The sequence below is a fragment of the Polyodon spathula genome, chromosome 22, assembly GCF_017654505.1.
Source record: "Polyodon spathula isolate WHYD16114869_AA chromosome 22, ASM1765450v1, whole genome shotgun sequence".
In the NCBI taxonomy this organism is placed as follows: domain Eukaryota; kingdom Metazoa; phylum Chordata; class Actinopteri; order Acipenseriformes; family Polyodontidae; genus Polyodon; species Polyodon spathula.
The window spans coordinates 14,770,335-14,792,773 of NC_054555.1; the positions used below are offsets into that span (position 1 = coordinate 14,770,335).

At 38.3% G+C, this 22,439-nt stretch overlaps 1 protein-coding gene across 3 annotated transcripts in view; it reads left to right on the plus strand.

Moving 5' to 3' along the window:
- cnot6a (CCR4-NOT transcription complex, subunit 6a) overlaps positions 1–22,439 on the plus strand; it is a 46,891-nt gene that overhangs the window by 19,600 nt on the left and 4,852 nt on the right. For 2 of the 3 annotated variants that reach the window (XM_041223145.1, XM_041223143.1), the window contains exons 2-7: positions 14,134–14,255; positions 15,795–15,981; positions 19,848–19,933; positions 20,652–20,756; positions 20,875–20,943; positions 22,013–22,170. In XM_041223145.1, the coding sequence (XP_041079079.1) occupies positions 14,144–14,255; positions 15,795–15,981; positions 19,848–19,933; positions 20,652–20,756; positions 20,875–20,943; positions 22,013–22,170 (717 nt within the window). In that variant the 5' untranslated portion in view covers positions 14,134–14,143. Of the gene's footprint in view, positions 1–14,133; positions 14,256–14,419; positions 14,497–15,794; positions 15,982–19,847; positions 19,934–20,651; positions 20,757–20,874; positions 20,944–22,012; positions 22,171–22,439 lie in introns of those variants that run through there. The other variant, XM_041223146.1, reaches the window with a different exon arrangement.

Below are 22,439 nucleotides of genomic sequence, written 5' to 3' on the forward strand. Positions count from 1 at the left end.
CTTGTGTGTTCATTTACTAAAGAAATCAGGCACATTTTTCGTGAGACAAGCTTGTCAATATCGAGATTCCCATGTTTTGTGCTGAAACTGTCTTTACCACAGAGTGTAGATGCTTGTCATTCAGGTGAGGTCTTTGAGCGGATTTATTAATCTTCATCAGTGAAAATAGCTGTTCACAGAAGTACGTACTGCCAAACATTGACATGAGGAGTACAGCCTGAATGCGGATCTGTGGGAATGTGGCTGGAAGGAACGGGTAAAACTGCTCCGCCGAGACAGAATCAAACTTAGCCTTCAGCGCGCTATTGCACTGCAGTAAAAAAAACTGAAAAATGGTGCTCAAATTCCACATGCAACACCAGGAAACAAAATCCACCATAGAATCGCATACAGCTTGGCACATTAGGAAATGAGGAAAGGTTTCCTTGCTGCATCTGTTTTTCCCACACATGTAACTAGCTGAAGCACCTTAACATAATCGTACATTTTAGCTATGAGGTTTACAGCCTTGCAGTTTCACATTTATACTGTTGGTGTTTGGTTATATCACAGAGAAATCCCAAATCACACAACCACTTTGCATCTGAAAGCTGTCTAATTTCTTTCCCTTTTACTGTGCATGAAGATTTTATATATCTTGATGCAATTCAAAGAACACTGTGAGTATTGACTTACAGACTATTTCTGTGACTAAGTCTTTTACAAAAGCACCCTCAGAAAAATGATTTAACAACTTTGCGATTAGCTCTGACATAAGGTAACTTGCCTTTACTGCTGCATCACTTTCACTTTTTGCCTTTTTTAAACGTTCTACTGTAAATCGAGGGTTCTTTTTATTTCGGCCAGCTTTCCTTCAAACTCTCCATATTTTTTCTTTGTTTCGTTTCATAGTGGCACCTTAAATTGAATTTTCGTCACGCAATACTTCCCTTTCATATCAAGAAAATCGGGTTTTCTTGCTGCTGTACACATCTTCAAACACTCACCTTTCCTGAAACAATCTGCCGTCCTTATCAATCTCTTTTTTTTTTTGGACATTTTGAGAGTTATATTATCGTATTTGATGGCCAGTAGGCTACAGTGTCTAACAGAAAACACACCTTAATCGCCAAATACAAGATATGATTGGCTGTCTCTCGCTGTCTTCTGTTTCTTTAGCTCTGAGGTTCCCGGTACTTTTCTGATGGCTGATGGGATAAGGAGTAATAACCCAATAGACTCAAACTGGGCCGGGTCAAATTACACTGTAATGAATGAACTTTGCGGAGGGAGCCAGATAAGTACCTCCAAGGGCCGTATTTGGCCCGCGGACCTTGAGTTTGACACCCCTGGTATAAAGGATGTAGTCCCTACACTACACACCATTGGTTTCATAAAGACATTCTGTCTGGAGACACCTTTTTAAATCTTGTAAAAATGACACAATAGAATTAGGAAAGAAACAACTGAGAGGATTAATTATGCGTTTACATAAAAATGGGCACTATTTCAATTACAATCTGGTAATACAAAGCAGTGAACCTCTTTTAGAGCAACAAGTTAGAGGCCAGTCAGTAGGATCAGAGGATAATACAAAATCAGAGGCAGAGCCACAATAAATGTCTTGTTTAAATTTAAAATACATTGTAAAATTGTGATACTTGTTTTGAATATTGTTTCAAAATTGTATAATGGAACAAAAATATATTAGAAACCTTAATGCATGGCTGAAGGTTTTTCACTGATAATTTACCCATTTTCAGTCAAAACGTCAAGTTTCTCAGTAGCTAAAAAGCTTAGAAGGAACGCTGCTTATTGGCGCCAGTGACTTCTTTGGTTTTTGGATGACAGATCAACTGTAATGCTTGAAGATACTAACATTACACTGTAAACAGCTACATTCCTTTATTAAGTTTGATAGTGGGTATTATACAAGTTAAACAGGACTAAAAATCACCACGTAAGTAGGTTGCTTCAGAATTTTTACCAGCGTCGGTGAAATTTAGTCCCGTGCAAATCATCAATTTCTTTTTAACCCAGATCATTTTTCTCAGAGGTTTTCTGACCTTTTATTTTAAATCAAGTCTTTTTTAAATCACTGAAAAAAAAACAAAGCATTGTTTCATTTACCACCCATTCTGATCACAGCGCAAATGCGAGTGCAAGCGCAAACGGCGGTTGCCGCTGATTGTTTGATGCATAAAGACATAAAAAAAATAAATAAATACTGCACTGAAATGGTATTCTAAAGACTTGTCTTGTCCTGTTATAGAGCGCCTGCCCTATCATTAACATATTCACCAAAGCCAATTTTGATGGCAGTGCAGTAGGGTCCCAAATAGACAACTGTGTTAAGACCTGCTAAAACCAGATTTTATTTAGTGGTGCAATCAGGAACTTTAATAATAGAGCAAACTATAAAAAGCAAAGTAGTAACAACTGCATGTGTTTGGACTGGCACAGAAAGAGGAACTCAAAATTCAACATTCAACCTCACCACACTGCACATCTACCTCCTGTCTGCATCTGCTGTTCTGTGTCCTGGCGTTGCTGTTACTGTTGTCTGTGGCTACATTCAGCTCTGCTCTGTATGTTTGTTGCTCACCTGGCTTCGCTGTTCAAAACAACTGATTTGCAGCCCAGCAGCTTTTGACCTGCTGGAGGCGGAGCAGGTGACTACGTCATCAGGCCGCGGCTGGGAGGCTGTTTCTATCGGAGCTCACCGGCAGCGCCGCCAAGAGCGGCGCTCGTCCATGCCTTGTCCTGCCTTGTAATCCACCACCCAGCTTTGTTTCTGACTGTCTCCTCCATCTGGACTGAAAACTACCTATTCTGGAACAACTGCACAACAAATCTATTTCTTTCTGCCCTCCCCTGCACCCTCCTTAAATGTACTTCCACTTCCCCCACCCCTGCTTGCAGTAGAACCCCTATAGCTAATTCCTAAGGTGGGTGAGTCTGTCTTTACCCTTCTCTTCCCACCCTCCACCCGTTTCCTATGTAGGTGAGAGCATACAGGATTTTGCCAACTCCTCGGGCTCTGTGAGAGAGTCCTTCACTAATGCCCCTACCCTACTACCACGCCCCTTCCCTTTATTATTATACTCGTCCAACTTCTCCTTGCCCCTGGTATCTTGAGCTACTCTGATCACCGTTTCTCCCTGATCCCTACTCTAAACTCCTCTATGCCTTTCAGCACCCTCTTTATTTCACATCCCTCCTTCAAATCTCTCCCCGCTGCAAAGTAATTAACCTGCGTTGCTCCACTCCTACCAACCTGATTTACCTTGGCCTTGCAGTAAAACCTCCCCTCCCTCGTCATCACCGGACCTCCCCAATCCCTGAACCTCCCTCTCCTCACTCCTCAATGAAATTAGGCCTCAAACGCATGTTCAGTCTGCAACAAGTCTGCAACCACCTTAGATGCTTTCCTCTCCCTCCATCTTGACGTCCTTGCACTCACAGAAACATGGATCACAGCACATAACACAGCCACTCCTGCTGCCATCACCTCAGACACCTCTTTCTACCCTACCTCCCGCCCAATTGGTAAAGGTGGCGGTACTGGTCTACTTAGACTCTTCTCCCCCAATAACTACCACCTTCCTTTCCTTTGTCTTCCCTCTCCGCATTACCTTGCTTTTCATCTATTGTCCCCCCGGCCCTCCCTCATTCTTTGACCATCTTGACTGCTGCCTTTCCTTCTCCCTCTTCCCCACCCTTTTATTTTCCTTGGCAATTTCAACCTCCACCTACATTGTTCCCCTATTGCTTCTGCTCTTCTCACCAACTCATGAGGCTTCTCACCTACTGCTCCCTCCAAAGCAGTTTTCACTCTGCTCTGGAACTGGCCAAACACAAATACTTCCTAACCCTCATCACTGCTGTGGCGGCCCAATCCCGTCAGCTCTTCTCAACCCTCAGTAAGTTACTCTGTCCCCCTTCTTCATCCCTATCTCCATCCCTCTCAACCTTCACTGCTACTAATCTCACTGATTTACTTCACCACCAAAATTAGTACTATTTGCCTACACCTCCTGACTAGTCCCCGTCCACCTGCTCCTGCCGCCTTTACTGCTTTCCTCCCCACATCCTTACCTAACTCTCCTCCATTATTGCCAAGGCTCACCCTGCATCTTACCCCCTGAACCCTGTCCCTGCCTCCCTCATACCCCCACCCCTCCCTCTTATGTTCTCTTACGTAGTCTCTCTCTTTAACTCCTCTCTCTCCACTGGTATCTGTCCTGCCATCTTCAAATCAGCTACCATCATCCCTCTGTTATAAAAACCCTCTCTCGATCCTGACTGCCCTGTTAATTGCCCAATCTCTGTTCTCCCATATTTCTCTAAGCTCCTTGAGTGTTTAGTCCACTCGTGCCTATCACACTACATATCCACTAATTCACTTTACCCCTGATTTCAATCTGGTTTCCCTCCCTTCCATTCCACTGAGACCGCCCTCCTCGCTGTCCAGAATCATCTGGCCAACTCCTCCCATACTGGCCTCTCCTCAATTCTCATTCTCCTTGATCTTTCCTCTGCCTTTGACACAGTCTATCGCCCCATCCTTCTCTCCACTCTTTCTAACCTCGGCATCTCTGGCACACCCCTTGATTGGCTGCAGTGATACCTATCTCCATGCACCTCTGCTGTTGCTTTTCACAGTCTGTGTCCCCCAGGGCTCTGTCCTGGGACCCTTGCTATTCTCCCTGTAGTCTCCCTTGAAGCTCATATTTCCTCATTTTTTTGCTGATGACACACAGATTTTCTTTTCGTTCCCCTCCTTTACCACTGACCTTGTCACCTGTATATGGTTCCTATCCAATTTTGGATGGTGTGCTGATTCCTCCTTACCAATCCATTAAAAATTGAAGTCCTTTTCCCTTCCCGCTCTGCACCCCCACCCTGTCCCACTGTCTCATTCCCTCCCTTGTCCCTCATTTCATCCCACTTTGCTCGTAACCTCAGCGTCCTCTTCGACTCCACCCTCTCTGTTTCTGATCATATCTCCGCCACAACATACCTGCTGTTTCCATCTATTCACCATCCGCAAAATACGCCCCTCCTTTTCCCTTTCTGCTACTAAACTCCTGGTCCACTATCTCGACTTCACCCATCTTGACTGTTGTAACTCCCTCCTCCTTGGCCATCCCTCTTACACTTTTAACAATTACAACAATTTCAAAACGCATCTGCCTGTATCATATTTAACCTCCCCCACTCCTTTCATACTTCCCCTCTCCTCCAGCTTCACTGGCTCCCTGTTCGCTGCCTGTTCAAATTCCTTACCCTTGTGTATAAATCTCTCCATGGTCTTGCCCACCTTATATGGCTACATTGATCACCTACTATATTCCCTCACGTCCCTTACGCTCCCAATCAGTATTGTTCCTCTCTGTCCCACCCTCGCTCTGTGCCCAATCCTGTTTCCATTCCTTTTCCATGCTTGCTCCCATTCATTGGAATATACTCCAACTTATCATAAAACCCTCACCCACACTGCGTAGTTTCCGCTCCTCCCTCAAAACGTATCGTCTCCCTAGCCCATCCTACTGCTACTTTTGGCCCCTGACCTCCTGTTATGACCCTACTTTCCAGACCCTGACTTAGCCTCTGGCCCTCTGCTTTCATTTAAGCAACAAATCTGTCTCCCACCCAAGCCCAATAAACGTACATTCTTTTTCATCCATTTTCCTTGATTGTACCGTTTTGTTTAGATTTGTAAAGCGCCTAGCTAAAGGCACTATAAAAATGTAACTAAAAATGGCAGGGTGAGCGAGGGGTATTTTTCTCTGTCAATCCGTCGCTTCTTCATTTAGTGGATGCTACAATTATAAATAATTTGCTTTATGTATTCGTTTAAGATGATTAAATTTAATTTGGTATGTAACTATTCACAAACCATTTCCAACATCCTTAAATTTACAGTTTGGAGGTACTGTAGAGCTACAACTATAGTACTACAAAAAAATATCCATAATTAAAATTGTTTTTTTTTTTTTTTTTTTTTGTCCTGTGCGAATCATGCTTAAGACAGTGTCTTGACATGCGTCTACAGTGTCTCTGTATTCTGTCGTTCTCTCAAGGTGATTTCCAGTAGAAATTAACTTTCACATTGTTTTAAGATCTGGACATATCTGTTACATATCTTTTGAAAATATATAGATAGATGGGTATATAGATAGGTTGATGTTGGCACAAGATAATATACCCAGTTAAAGAGAATTAACTTGTGTAATGGTTTAATTCATCTAGCACTGTTGGTTACAGACTTCTCCCAACCATGTTGAAGATCGCAAAGGAAACAGTTATATCTTTTAGAAATGTTATTGTTTGTAAATAAAATGGTAGAAAATAAGTTTTAATATGAGATTAAATCAGCACATTAATCTCAGTAAGCAATCAGTGAGGTAATATCTCTGCTTCATTGAAGATGTAACTTACATTTGCAAGCTAGCAGTGTTGGATCAAAAATAGATATGTAATGTTTTTGCATAGAGTATTTTATTGTTTCAAAAACATTGTCCGTTCCCCAATATATATGTTTGTGGGCAACAGTAGCTCTGCATTGAAGCAGTAAATGGCACTGAACTGTCTGTGTGAGGCGTAAATGTACTTTTACAGTCATCGCTTTTGCATTCAAGCAAACTTAACATGCATTTTTTACAATGCTGTCCATCGGCATGTAATATATGCTCTGTTCCTATTACTCTGGATGTCCAGCGTAAATGTACTTTAACCAATGTATTTGTGAAAAAATATACATCAATAGGGCAAATATTATTTATTACCATGTTCAAAATGAAACCACATCAGAAAGATAGACAGAAGAAAGACAAACAGAGAAACCTCTCGTTTATCTACAGTTTGCAAAAAGATGTTCACCTAGTCTGAAGTATTTTGTGTAGTTTTAGAGAAATTTTGCATTTTCTTTAACACAGGGTGGGACCAGGGGAATAAATGCTAAAAAGATACATCAAATTACCCTGCATTGTGCAAGTAATAATCATTATTTTATAAAGGTTGCAACCCTACTTTGAGCTAAAAATACATTAGCAAGAGCTGTATATGATGAATCCAGCGGGGTTACAGTAACAGTCGGTCAGCAGCAGGTAGAAAGTGTTCAAACTATTTTTGTAAAATAATTAGATAGTCATTGCTGTCTGGCTGTGAAATGGGAAGGCACTTTCAACAACAAATACGGTAAAGAAAGATAACAACACTCAGTGACTCGGGGTTTGTATGCTAGTCTGGAAAAAGTATAGAACTGATTTCCAGGGCTTAAATGCTTGAAAAAGCCTGAAATTTTACTATTATGATGGGAGAATGAAAATAATTCCTAGATTTATTTTTTTTATACTTAATTTATCTCAAGCAGGTCAGCAGCTCAAGCGGCAACTATCTAGGCAATTTACTAGTAGTAACTACATTGCTTGCGACCAAATCCCGCAAGGATTGCCTTGTGTAACACTCCTGACAACTCAAGCAATCCCGTCCAGTCAGCGCACTGGTATATATCGCATGACTGTCTGCTTCAGTGAAACGAAGGGCAAAATGGACGCTACGACAGCCAAAATATATACATTTATATTGAAGGCTATGGTTTTTTAAACAAAGTTCGAGACTGGTATTACAAGCTACTGTACTCTGCTCATGAAGATTCACATTTTATCTTGTTACCTATATTAAATCGTTAACATTGTTCCTCAACCCAGGAAAAAAAAGAAATCAAATTCAATAGTTACTGTCCCTGGCTCGGATTTAAAAAAACAAACAAAAATGCTTTCTGTAGCCCCTATGGTAAATGTAGCATGTTACCATCACTTTTTACATTTCTTTTAATGTGATTAATAAAATGTACCGATTTAACTTATGGTGCTTGCTTCTAACTTACAGTCCGAGTGCAGCAACAGTCTGTGGTCCAAACTGTCTGCAGTGTGTAGATCTACAATTTACATCCTCGCTATATTGCCTTCATTATCTGCTGATGTCAAGCTGTTGCTGATGTTGGCTTGTACAGCTATGCAGCCGGCACGACAAAGCAACATTTGATTTCTTTGTTTTTTGTTTTGTTTTTTAAATAAGCAACCAAGATTTAAATGTAACATTTGCAATTGAAACAAAACTGAAACTTTACTTTTTTTGTGGGGGGGTGGGTAGGTAGGTAGTGTTGTACTGGATGCAGCCACAAATAGGTACAGTACTTGTAATTCTACTTTTAGTCACAATCTCATTGCTATTATTATTAGTTGTAGTATTGACAAATACTGTAATAAAGAAAATCAAAGAGTAAAAACAGTACTAATATTAATAATTTAGCTAATGCCTTTACCTCCAGCAGCATATATTGTTCGTTTTGGTTATAGTGAACAAAAGGCTTTGGACCAAAAAACCCCCAGCCTCCCACAGGCAATTTCCGCCTGGAGGGCTATGGCCTTAAATAAATCACATTATCTGCCAAAGTATAGACAGCACAGGCAGGGCTTGAATTCAAGGTAACCCCCTGGCCATTAAGGCTAAAAGATTTGATGCAAGTCTTACTCAGTACCACACTGGAAGAAGATATCCAGAAAAAAAAACAAAAAACATAAACAAACGCTTTTCATTTGTTTATATTCTATTGTAATTTTTTCACATTGTAGCACATGAAAAGAGACATTTTTTTCCCAGTGCTTACCCAACATGTCTACTACAATTTGAAACTGAATGAAGGGATCAAATTCTACGTGAGTTTTTACAAAGCTAGGCCCGAGGGATCTCAAGCCTCTCCAAACCTCTCCAAAAATGAATATTGTGTAAATCTTTATGGCCAGTCATACACTAGTTTCTTGAGCAAGATCTAAATGGGAGGTTACCTTCTGGCACTTCACATGCTATACATTGCCACATGAATTTGATTTTGTAATCCTCTTTTTTACTTATTTGTCCAATATTTCATTCAAAAGGTGGCCTTTTTGGAGAAATGTATCCATGATGAGTATGCATGACAAATACACTCCGTTCATATGCCACAATTGTCAGGCACATTGCTCTTTGTGCAGGAGAATGTTGATACTGAGATTTTTTTGTAGCTCTGAATTTTCAGTACCTGACTATTTTTGTTACTCACTTGCTTGAAAGTATGTAAATTTCAAGAAGCAAAATGAGTTTTTTTTTTTTTTTTTTTTCAAAATAGTGGTTACACTCATTCAAGCATTGCTGACACGTGAACATATGTTGATTATTGGATAAAGGCATCTGCTAAATGTCAATAATAATAATAAGAATAATAATAATAGAGATTGCAGACACCTTTGCTGCTCTATCAGGCTGCCAGACTGAAAACACCTCAGTTCCTTTCATCTTTTCTTTGATTGACATGTGGCAAACAGATGAACTGAGTGAGTGATTGTTGGAGCAGGCAGGCGGCTTATCTTGAAAGGCTAAGAAACCTATACTGTCTCTAGGTGAAATATAAAAAAGTTTGCTAAACACTCCCATGCAATAATCTAAATCAATGAACATCAATGAGAAAATAATAGACTGCCGGGAGGCAACAATTACTTCTTGAACTTGTATTGCATCGTAAAGATCAGGGAACATATACAGCAGCACAGCACAGATGAGACATGGTGTTGCTCTTTACTATCCAATAACAGTTATTTTAAAAAATGTTATTTTTATGTGCCCCTTGAGTCAAATCGGTGCATTTTCTAATAACATTTACAGTAAAAATGCATATTGAAAATTACGAATAATAATAAGAGGATCCATTATACTTATAAATCATGAAGAGGCTCCAATCCATCTTCAAATGCTGCTTCACAGACGCTGAATCAGCGCTCTCCAACCCAGAAGGTCATTTTCGCCATCACTTTCACTATTATCCATCTCCTCCAAAACTTCAAAGACTGAATCGACTTCTTTTGGGATGCTTTGGAACAGTCCTCGCCATTTAATTCGATTTTATAAATTTTACAAATTGAAAAATGATCAGAAAACAGTAAGAAACCTTGATCCTCTGTGCGTAACACTGCACTCTCGCTTGCAAATATGTGTCTTGTTTACGTACGCACATAATTACTCTTCAATGGATTAGGCTACAAACAAAGTCAAGGTATGAATGGACAGCTTGTGACCTCCCCTACAATGTGATCAGGGAGATTTCACCATCAACAAATACATGCAAGGCCAGAGCAGCTAAACGAAAAGCTAGTTGTTCGGGAGTTGTTTTTGAACCGTGAGGTACTAGATACATTGCGAAGGGAATATCTCAGCGGTGAAATGGCGAATTTGAAAAATTCCTTCGCTGTTTGACTGTAGGAAAACAACGTTTGATAGTCAGTCAGGTTTTTTTTGCTGTTTTGCTTTTTAAATAATTTTACAGATGATTTTTGAAATATAATTTGAAATTGCAGTACCGATGTTCCGCCCGCGGAACAGGGGGGCGTAAGGGGTTAATATACGACACTTGCACATTTTAATGTATAATGCGTGCACATTTGTTTCATTTTTGTTATTTTTCGCTTCCCATAGTGTTCAGCATTTAACAGAGGGTATAAAGCAGTTTGGCTTAGAATCCAGGAGCATCTTTTACAAAAAAGTAATATACCTCAAGTATACAAAATTGTCTGGTTTTAGTTTACTATTGGTGCCATTACTAACCTATTTCGACACAAGTGTACTTGCAGTATACCACTTTTAATATTTTGTAAATAATGCAACATAGTTCTCAAATATTGGACATTTTCTTATTTCGTATGTTACTTCTCTCTTGCATACCTGCATTGTCTCTTGCTAGATATGCACCTCCAGATTCTTACAAATACTTTTAAAAAACCAGGAGCAACTTCTGCTCTGGATCAAAAAGCTATAATGCTCTGTGGCTGCCCGCCTATGTGGATAACTCAAAAAAAACTAGTAGAAACTAACAAACACAAGTCTGGTAAAAACAAGTGGAAATCTGGAAAAAGAACAGAAAGTTTACAAACGAGGAGGCCATTTGGCCTATCTTGCTCGTTTGGTTGTTAGTAGCTTATTGATCCCAGAATCTTGTCAAGCAGCTTCTTGAAGGATCCCAGGGTCAACAACATTACTTGGTTCCAGACCCTCAATTCTCTGTAAAAGTGCCTCCTATTTTCTGTTCTGAATGCCCCTTTGTCTAATCTCCATTTGTGACCCCTGGTCCTTGTTTCTTTTTTCAGGTCGAAAAAGTCTCTTGGGTTGACGTTGTCAATACCTGAAGAATTTTGAATGCTTGAATCAGGTCGCCGCGTAGTCTTTTTTGTTCAAGTCTGAATAGATTCAGTTCTTTTAGTCTGTCTACATATGACATGCCTTTTAAACCCAGAATAAATCTGATCGCTCTTCTTTGCACTCTTTCTAGAGCAGCAATATCCTTTCTTGTAGCAAGGTGACCAGAACTGAACACACTATTCAAGATGAGGTCTTGCTAATGCATTGTACACTTTTAACATTACAAATTTGTTTGGATATTTGTCCCAGCACTATTGATGATATACACACAGTGGTTTGCAGAAGTATTCACCCTCTATCAATAATTTTGTTGAATTACAAATAAGGTACGCACAGTTTTTTTAAACTTATTTTTTTTTTATTCAAACCTGTAGTGGTTAAACTGAAAACTGTTGAGGAGGAGGAGGTTAAATGTCAGTAAAACTTGCAAAGAAAATGTACAAAATAAAATTTACTGGTTGCATAAATATTCAGCCCATTAACACTACAACTGCCATGCGGGTCATTGTAACCCATTCTGCACTTAATGTTAATTACTCTTCCTTTGTAAGGTGTTGTGTGTGTCTGTTTTTTACTTTTCCTAAATGTGTGAATTAAATATCCTGACTGCATTTGCCAGAATCGCAAAAATTAGTTTAACATTTCTACCTAGAACCACCACGTGGGTCAATGTGACCCATGCATTACAATACAATACATTACAATATCTTTTATTTTAATGTAACGTAAGATTCTGTTTTTCTAAATGCAGTAAAGACATGCCCCTCCTCCTAGCACACGTGTGTTTTTTTTTTTTTTTTTCAAGACTTTGTTTGTAGACTGGCTTAGAGACAGAGATTGCTACGATTGTGGATTTGCCAAGGTGCCAACTCAGTGAAAGCCTAGTTGCTTGTTTTTATCAGAAGGTAATATTTAGTCTTGAAAGTAGTCATTTTGATTGGAATACGGCAAGCTGCACTCGGATGCATACAGCAAACTGAAACGACAGGTAGGATAACAACTTATGTGCCTAATATGAAACGTATTTTACATATTTTATATTACAAAAAAAAAAAAAACACATTTCGGTTCTACAGGTTTGTATGTACCAATTTACGTAATAGTGTTCAAAGGAACTGCGTCTGCGTTTACAACACAGCTCCTAGATGCGTATGCTCCTCTATAGAGTACAATGCTGCCATCATGCCGGAAGTAGTGTTCTATTTTATTTTTATGTAGTATTTGAAGAAATTATTTCTGTTTTATAGTTTTGTGTGTACATATACCAGTTTACACCTGTATATTCTTTTGAAATGTGTATTATATTTTTTCACTGTTTGTAGTTGTGCTGTATATGCACTATTAAAAATAAAGCATTTTTTGTTTAATTTTCCATTTAAATAGTGTTTCTGCAATGCAAATATAGCTGATGTTCATGAATACAACTCTTCAGTTGTATCCGATAGTATGTCTTAAATTTTCATAACGAAGCCCGGGTGGCGGTTCTAGGTAGGTCAAAAATCCGGCGCTTCTAGTGTTAAGTCAGTACTTGGTAGAAACAACTTTTGCAGCAATTACTGCTATTCTTTTTGGATAGGTCTCTACTAGCTTTGCAAAGCAGGGTCGTGAAGTTATTGCCCGTTCGCAGGAAAATTGCTCCAGATCTGATAAGTTTGTTGGGGATCGTCGATGGACTGCAATCTTCAAGTCTCGCGATACATTTTCAGTTGGATTCAACTCAAGACTTTGACTGAACCAGTATCATCTACGTGCTTTTTCGGAAACTCCATACATGTTTTAAGGTGCTTTTTGAGTAATGGCTTCTTTCTTGCCACCCGTCCATACAGGCCAACTTTTTAAATTCTTGTACCCTTCTGCTCTGTGCCTCTCTACCACTTTATCCCTTTCTTGTTTCGAAAGCTCCTTGGTCTTCATGGTTGCTTTTTTGGATCATTATATGATTTGCAGCTTGAAAGTCTATTACCTGAGGGAAATTATCTACAAGTTAACCCTTTCCTGTCCTTTTCCAGTGACATCATCAAAAAGACATAAAGCACAGGTCTCTAGTCATTTTTTTTTTCCGGGAAAAAGTAGAGAACTTTTCAGAGACCGATAAGACCCGAAATGAAGTCGGAAAAAGGGTGTATCTGATAGCCTCATGCATCACATAGATAGCACAGACCTAGCCAAAGGAGATAGCTGCTTCTGCATCTAGCGCTTTAAGAATATCAGACATTTGCAGAGCTTTTTGAGATGTTACAGTAATAAAATAATGACTTGGATTGCATTTTTGAGGAGTTTGGTGATAAAACGAGTGATCAGGAGAGGATTGATCAGTATGCACATCTGTAAAGAGGTATGTGAAGAATACAGTGAACAAGGGGTGGGGCTTGGCTGGAGATATAGTACTGAGTGTCCTTTTGTGATTGAACCTGTTTTACTCGGGGGGGGGGGGGGGGGGGGGGGGGGGGGGGGGGGGGGGGGGGGGGGGGGGATGTGACCTAACAAGCGCTGAATAAGTGGACTGCAAAGGGTTAAACCAATTTAAGTACTCATGGGCTGAAACCATTTCACTAATTTTGTGACTTTTCAAACAAACCATTTGCACCAGAGCGGATTTAGGGCTGCAGTAGCAAAGGGGTTGAATGCAACTAAGATTAATCTGTTTTTCTCTGTAAATCATATTTATATTCTGTACATTTAACTTCATCAGTGTGTGGAGTAGTTGTAAATGTAAAGCTAACAAAATGTGAAAACTTTGCGTACTTCTGCAAAACAGTGTTTGTGTGTGTGTGTATATAACTTATCCCTGAAAAATACTTTTGCACCTTGAAAGGGTGGTGCACGTAACATGCAATGTTACCCTGTCAGCGGCACGTTTCTGGTGCTTTAGCAGTATCCTTGCTTTGATATTAATCCTGTCTTGTGTTTTGTTTGTAGTATCACAGGAATGCCAAAGGAAAAATATGATCCGCCTGATCCACGGCGGATGTACACAATAATGTCAACTGAGGAAGCAACCAATGGGAAGAAGTCATACTGGGCAGAGTTAGAGATCAGTGGTAAGAGTTTGGATGGGCACTCTTCTGGGGCACTCCTCCCTTGTAGAGCCCTGGGCTGTGAACAGTTGTGTCTTCTATTTGAAGGGTTATTTTTGTCTGTGTTTCTTTAAGGAACTCCGTGATGGGGGTGGGGGACAGGGGACATTTGTAAAGTAAGGGTTTGCTGATACAGAAGAATGCCTTACTTGCTGTGTGTTGGTGCTTGAGTACACCCTAGTTGTACAGGTAACTTATGCACAAGGTTTGTGTCAGAATTTTTTGTGTAGCGCTAAGTGTTGCAGAAGTTGGTATTATTTTGCAAGCATGCTATATAATTGGTGTTTAAAAGAAAAGTTGCAAACTTGTACACTTTCAAATAATGTGCACATGCTTTTAACGTGCAACAGTTTAGCACACAACAAAGTTAGTGAACTTTTTTTTTTTTTGGTTGGACATCACAGCACAATGAATAATGCAAATTTTACTTATTGTTCACAACAAACTAATTTCAGACTAACATACTGTAAACCTTTCTATTCTAAATGTTGAATTTACTTTGATTACAACTTGTCTAAACGCATAAACAGAATTCAATTCATACTTGTAAATTAGTGTGTGACTTGTAGCTGTGATGCTTGTCTAATTTGGACATTACAAACAGGATAAAATTGGGGGTAAAATAATTGGGCTAATTAGGGATGGGCATTTCCATATTTTAGAGTGCCTACACGTTGGACAAGTAGCTCTTTTTATTAACAGGAAGTATAATACAAGTACAGTAGGCATTAAGCCCAACATTTGGATAATTGCAATTATTACAATTAATTACAATTGCAGTAATGTTATCACACTGCACTTAATAATGCCTTTTCTTTAATCTGTTAGGACTTTGAGTAATTTAGAGCCAAAGAAAACATTTATAAAGTATTTTTTAGTGTTCGACATGCCCAGGGCATGTAACCATTTTGATGGGGCATAAAATATTGCTTACATGCCCGGGTCAGGCACCAAAGGTTTCTTGATGCCCTAAGTGTCCTCGGCTCACAGCACACCAGTGACCCCTGTAGACTGGCCAGGCGCGTGCAGGGGTGCCTGTAAGTTGCCCAGAGCTGCGTGGTCCTCCAACGCTGTAGCTCTGAGGTGGTTGCATGGCGAGCCTGCATAGTGAAAAGAAGCTGACGACACACGTTTCGGAGGATGTATGTGTCACTTGTCTTCTCTTCTGAGTCAGCGCGGGGGTGGCAGCGGTGAGCCGGGTTGAAATAAACAGTAATTGGGCTTACCAAGTTGGGGAGAAAATAAGAAATAAATGGATATTTAAAAAAAAAAAAAATTAAAGGGGGGAAGGGGGGGAATAAAAAAAAAAATAATAAATTGTATACAACCAAAAAAAGTTGAATGTAAACTGTTAGCAAGCCGTATCGTGGAGGCACAACCATTCTCCGGTATCACATGACAAGCTGCTCGTAAATTATTTATTATTATTATTGTAGTTATTGTTGTTACTTAACTGATTTTGGATTGAATGTCTAAATTTATTGAAATCACTTTGTTTTGCAGGGAGAGTAAGGAGCTTAAGCACTGCATTGTGGTCACTTACGCACTTGACCGCGTTGCATATCAGTGACAATTGCCTAGCCCGCATTCCGCCAGACATTGCCAAACTCCATAATCTGGTATATTTGGATCTGTCCTCCAATAAGATCAGGAGTCTACCAGCGGAGCTCGGAAACATGGTGTCACTCAGGTAAATGGTTATTGTGTGTGTACATTTATGGTGATTGTCAAGTCAGTTGGCCATTTAACAGCTGTAGGGGTGATAATGCATTCCTGTTTAATGTCATCTGCCTGAAGGTTCTGGAATTGAAAGGGCAACTTGGACTGAAGGTTTTTACAAACTAATTTTTCCACCAAATGTTTTGGAAGCATGTCTCCTCTACAATACAATGGTTAGACCCACAGAAATATGTGCTGCTTTGTAGCTTGGACTCCAGGGAGTACACATTTGTCTGAAATATTCGACATGGAAGTTTGAGGATAAGACAAGCTTCGTCAAATTTATTTAATTTTTTCTTTTAAATAATTTTTTCTCATAAGATTTAAGTGAAACTCGCGTTGTCTTTAAACGGGCCTATATTATAATTTAAAAAATATATATATATAATCTATATTATATATATATATATATATATATATATAAAATATATATATATAGAAAAATATTATATTTTCCACATTTATTTTTTATATTAGCTATAAAGTGTATTCAACTAGTATCCTGGAATTTAAAGTAGTGAAACAATTTAAATCTAAAAATATGGTTAATTTTCAATTGAGTGATCAATAAACTGCCCAATTTAGATTGATTTTATTAAAACTTCAAGTTGTCTTTATGGTGACTCATATGTTACTTTTGCATTCCTGCCACTTTTGATTCCAGCGGTTTGCTTCAGGCAACCACTGAAGCTGCTCTCACTCTGGGATCTGTAGTCCAAGGGAACCTCGAACCCGCCCTCCTGTTAAAGCTCCCATAATGCATACAAAACGGCATCACGAACAAAAACATACAGGCAGTGTAGCATAGTGTCAGAACTGTTTGTTATAAATAATTGTCTGAGAAAAGGTGCGTGAGTTTTAAATACTGTAAGTTCATAAATAAACTATTTTCTTTTATCAGTAACCTTATTACTGACGTTTTTGTTCTGCAAAGGAAAAGCAGTGGATATTAAATTATATTAATATAGGGTCAGTCCATGTCAGATCAATCACCCTTGGAACAGAAGGTTCATGGATTTTGATAAATATGATTTTATAAGTGAGCTACCCAAAGTTATTGTATTGTTTTACTGGGACTTTCACTTGTATGTGTGTATCTGTTATTGAATCAGTTTCTCATTTTAGTTTTAGTCAGTGAATCATCAGGTTTAAAAAAATAAAAATTAATAATAAACAAATGCGTTCATTTCCTATTGTGTTATTCTTAATTTAATAATGACTCATTATTAAATTAAATGTAATGCAAGAATTGCAACCTGAAACAAAATATTACAATATTTGAAATTATTAATTTCAGTATATTTTTTTATAATAATTTGTTTGCCATTCTTGTATTCTGTTATATTGAATGAGTTAATAAACTACCAGCCATGTATTAATGTTCTTTTTTTTCTGTTTTGCAGCATTATCAACCCTAGAGTGTTAGGGGATGCAAAAGAGCTTAAGAAAAGATTTCAGGCAGTTGAGACCAAGAGTGCTTATGTCAGTAGCTGAGGGACAGTCTAGGCAGGGAACTGAGGGTACTGTCTTCCGTGATTATATTTGCAGAACAGCAGACACAAACAATACACAATGACAGCCCTCCTTGCCTTGGGAATGACCAGTCAGATCTGGTCATCAAGAGCAAATCATTAATTTATTTCTCTCCACAGTGCATTATCTCACTGAAGATTTCAAAATGAAACATTATTTTCTGGATACACCTTATTTTCATGAAACACACACTGTTGACAACATCTTGACAAAGTGGGATGAGGATCTGGACATGACTCTGATCGAAAATAAAACTGTTCAGTGTAAATGACTATGCACGCAATATTCAGCCTGCTGTGAAAAGGATTCAAAATCTAGGGCCTGCAATTCCGTGTTTTGGACATGCTGCAATTAGCAATCAATAATGCTGTGAAAAAACATTCCAGGGCTCAGCAACGATCTGCAGATTGGACGAGATCTAGCGAGTCATTATTCATAAAGCCATAAGAATGCACAGAACCTGTATGAAAATCAGAACAAACTGGACCACAAAAAGAATACATTAGTCAAAGCCATGGATCTCCTGGGGAACTACTTGCAAAATAAAACCTGTTTATCATACAGCAGAAGTGTACTACTACACAGTAACACTGGTGTGAAGGAAGCAGCTCGCAGTGAAAATCTACACAAGGACACACACAAGTGTCAATGCTGTTTGAGCAGGCTTTGAAGAAGCATTAAGAAAACGGAAAAGAAACAAAAGTTCAAAGGTCTGATCCAGTTCCTGCACGAGCCAGCTACTTCGTCATAGCAATTCACTGACTTGGTGGCAAGAAAACGGAGCAGGACTCACTAAGCTGGCCAAAGCAGCACAGTCCCTGTTCATTCCAGCAACAGCTATTCCCAGTGAAAGAGTGTGGTCCTCAGAAGGGAAGAATCTTGCACAAGAAACTGTGCTTGAGCCACTATCCTTCCACGAGAACTTGCTTTAAGAAACTAAACTTGAAAAAGTCTTGTTGACCCGTGGTCATTTTTTGTAGTTAGTTCTTTCCACCTTAGCAGGTCATTGTTAGTTGAATTTTTTTTATAGTGACCTACAAATTTGTCAGATTGTGTGTATACTGGTTTTCTTTATTTAAAAAATGGTTTCTGTTAAGTGGTATAGTTTATGTATTGGTTATGCTGCTTTAGCAGTGACTTCAATATAATACATACTGTATGTTTCGCAGGTTTGAAAGTGCTGTTGAAAAAACTTAAGTTTTTTTATTGTAGTTTGAAATACAAAAAAAAAAAAAAAAAAAAGTAGTCTTTGGGAACCCTTAACTTCCAACCCCCAACCCCCCCCCCCCCCCCCCCCCCCCCCCGAACTACAATAATGATGTTATTAGATTAATCATTAATCTGTAATAGTGATAGGGATTATTTTCAAATAATCGGTAATAGAATTGACTTGTAAGAATTTGTCGTCACGATTTAAAGGATTTTTTTTTAGCATCCCCCTCATGAGAGCCTGTAAAAGCAAAACTGCCACATCCCCACTTCTGCTAATCTCATAAACCTCCGATTTTTAGTGTTATGGAAATTTCTTTGGCGACATCTAACACACTTTTTTGACCTGTGATGTAAGGTGGCTGCCTTTGTGGTCATGTGACCTTTTGGTGTTGTGGGGATAGGTACACTTGGAGATGCTGCCTTCATTCTCGGTACACACGTGTTCTGTGACTTTATAGGTCAAGTTTGAGTGTGGGTGTAATATAAGACATATCTACAAAACCATTAATTGCTAGTGACTTTGTATTTTTCAGGGTTTTATAAACCTGCATGTTTAATGTGTTGACGTCTGCACTAATGTGGCTGCCATATTAAGATCATGTAACCTTTTTGCAGTTACAGCTGCATTTATTAGAGCACATCTTGTCTAAATTTGATTAACCTTGTTTCATTTTCATCAAGTTACTTTAAATTTTTATTTCTTAATGCTGATATTTGTCAGACTTTTGGGGTCTATTCAACTGATCTACAGTAATAGATAGAACTAAATTCCATCATGTTTTTAATTATTATAGGGAACACTTGAGATCCTGAAAAATCTATCAGTTTGAGTGTCTTAATGTATTTTTGTAAATCTTGGGTTTTATCCCAGTTTAATATTTAACATTGGTAGTATTTATATCAGCCAGTGTTTAGATCAATTAAGACCCCTCTGCCTTGAAAACAGAGCTATAGAGTTAATTGATAACTAAGTGGGGTTTAGTTATGACATGAAATGTACCTGTGGTAAATTTTCACAGTAACTACACCTGTAATGCATACTGTATCATATGTTAATTACTGACGTACTCTTTGTATTTGTTCCTTTTAAAGGGAACTGCTTGTAAATAACAACCTGTTACGGGTTCTACCTTTTGAGCTGGGAAAACTGTTTCAGTTGCAAACACTGGGGTTGAAAGGTAGGCTGTTTTTTTTTCTGTTTTATCTCCTAAATATCACACACCTAGAATCAGACTGCCAAATGAATCTCTGTGTAGAGGGGCTGCCTGGCTTAGAGTCCTTCCCAAGCCATTTTACAGATTAATTAATTTAGGCAAAATAAGTATTGTTCCTCAGTCCCTCTGATTTGACCCCCAATTAAACATGTTAATCTGATTGTCTGCAGGGAATTTGTATTGTTTAGAAAAACTAAAAAAAATATATATAATAAAGTATTTCGTGTCTTCAATGAAAATATGAAAACATGTCTAGTTGAAACGTTTGTCATTGAGTTAATATTTCTAAATTCAGAACTGGTGAGTTTTTAGTAGTTGTGGATGAGTGTGTGTCCCTTTTTCTTTGTTTCCCACATGGTAGCAGCAGAACCTAGCTAAAGGGCTGTATTGCTGACATTTATTGATGCAGTGCACTTTTTAAAAATTGGGTAATTTCTTTATAATCACATGTTTTACTTTTTTTGTATTTACGGAAGAGCTTTGAAAATAAACTATTTCAGTTAATCCTTTTAATTATTAAATGGATCCACTTAATTTCCCCTTCAACTATTTCTAAACCAGGGATCTGTACATTTGCTAGAATTATTTAATTATGTTGTTCCAACTTACCCTGCACACACTAAACTGTACAGTGACACAATGTTGTTATATTTAACATATTCCTACATTTTTGAATCTCCAGGAAACCCACTTGCACAAGAAGTCTTGAACCTATACCAGGAACCAGATGGAACGCGAAGGCTACTGAATTACTTGCTTGATAACTTGGCTGGTACCGCGAAAAGAAGTGTGTGTCTTTTTCATGTGGTAATAGTACACGGAAAGATACATATTGTACTATTCAAATGCATTAAATAAAAAAATAACCCGGTTTAAGCATCCATCCCTTTCTTCTGTTCCAACAGTACCAACAGAGCAGCCACCTTCAAGGTCATGGATTGTGTTGCAAGAACCTGACCGAACACGAGCTGCAGGTATTAAAGCAGCAAGGCTTTTCTGTTCATTTTCTAATTAGCAAGTGATGCTCATAGCTTAGTGATTCAGAAGCTTGAGTTAGATCACATACAATTTTCATTTGCAATGCAATCGGGTGTGCGTCAAGAACTATGAACATGTCTTGTTAATGGCACAGCAAGAGCAATAACACACAAACCATCTGGTTACATAGGGGAGGCAAGAGGTGCAGGTGTTCTACTTCAGTAACAATATTCGTGGCTGTCAATGGGATCTTTTTGTTTTATTTTTTTTTAATGCAAAACCATGTTTACAAAAAGTTCTTTACGTTACCAGTATATAACTTTGAACATAAAAGAAACATGATAGTTACGATATCTCTGCACTCTGCTACCTCCACACCTGAGTGTTTAGTGCAACTGGACATCTGTGACTTAACTTTTTTTTAGGTTTAGTTCTGTAGCAAAAAGCAGATTATAAACACTATCCGATATTTTATACACAACATTCTTTTTGTTCTTGTGGTTTTTGTTTTCTTGGTTCTACATTTTGATTTTAAATTAGTGATGATTTCATTCATTTACATTACAGGCATTTTGCTAAAGCTACCTAGAACAGATTAAAAAAACACTTTTTTTTGTACACATTTATATTAATTATATTAAGTTTTTCAGAGTTATTGCTGTAGTGCTTAATTGCATGGTCCAAGAACAAAATTCTGTATTGATGAGTATATAATGAGCATATAGCATTGTTGGTTTGCTTTTGAAGCATGTTATTGCTAGGCAACGCAAATAATTAAGATCTTACTAAAAGTATATAAAAAGGATACTTGCCATTTTACTGTTTGACATCGCTGGTGTAATACTGATATTAAAGGTAATTAAATAAAAAGGAAGTTCTGCATTCCAAATAGATTATTTGATGTATTAATCGCTAGAATATTAGATGGCAAAATAATCATTTGGCACAGCCCTAGATCTAAATAACAGATGGTCTGAAACTCAGCCTGCTTCTGTTCAAAAGTCTTGCCAAATTCCTGTCATTTATTTTGGTGCTTAAGTCTTTTTTTTTTTTTTTTCCTTTCAGCCCTGTTTTCTGTAATGTGTTACAATGTACTTTGTGACAAATATGCTACCCGACAGTTGTATGGCTACTGTCCATCGTGGGCACTGAACTGGGAGTACAGAAAGAAATCAATAATGCAGGAAATTTTGAGCTGTAATGCAGACATCATAAGTCTTCAGGTAAAAAGCTTGTAAAATCATTAATTGTTCACTTAACTGTTAGCGACAAACCTGCTTAGAACAACCACTTTAAAAAATGTGTCTTATTTAATAGTGTTTGCTTCTACTAGTAGCTAATGTATAAGGCTTTTTTCGTGTACTCGAATATATAATATGCTGTTCGAATAGTTTTATTTTCGTGTAATCATGTATTCGACTACACTTGCCCATCCCTACAACTATATTATTTGATTCTCAAGTTCCAATATGAAATGTTTCACAGCCACATT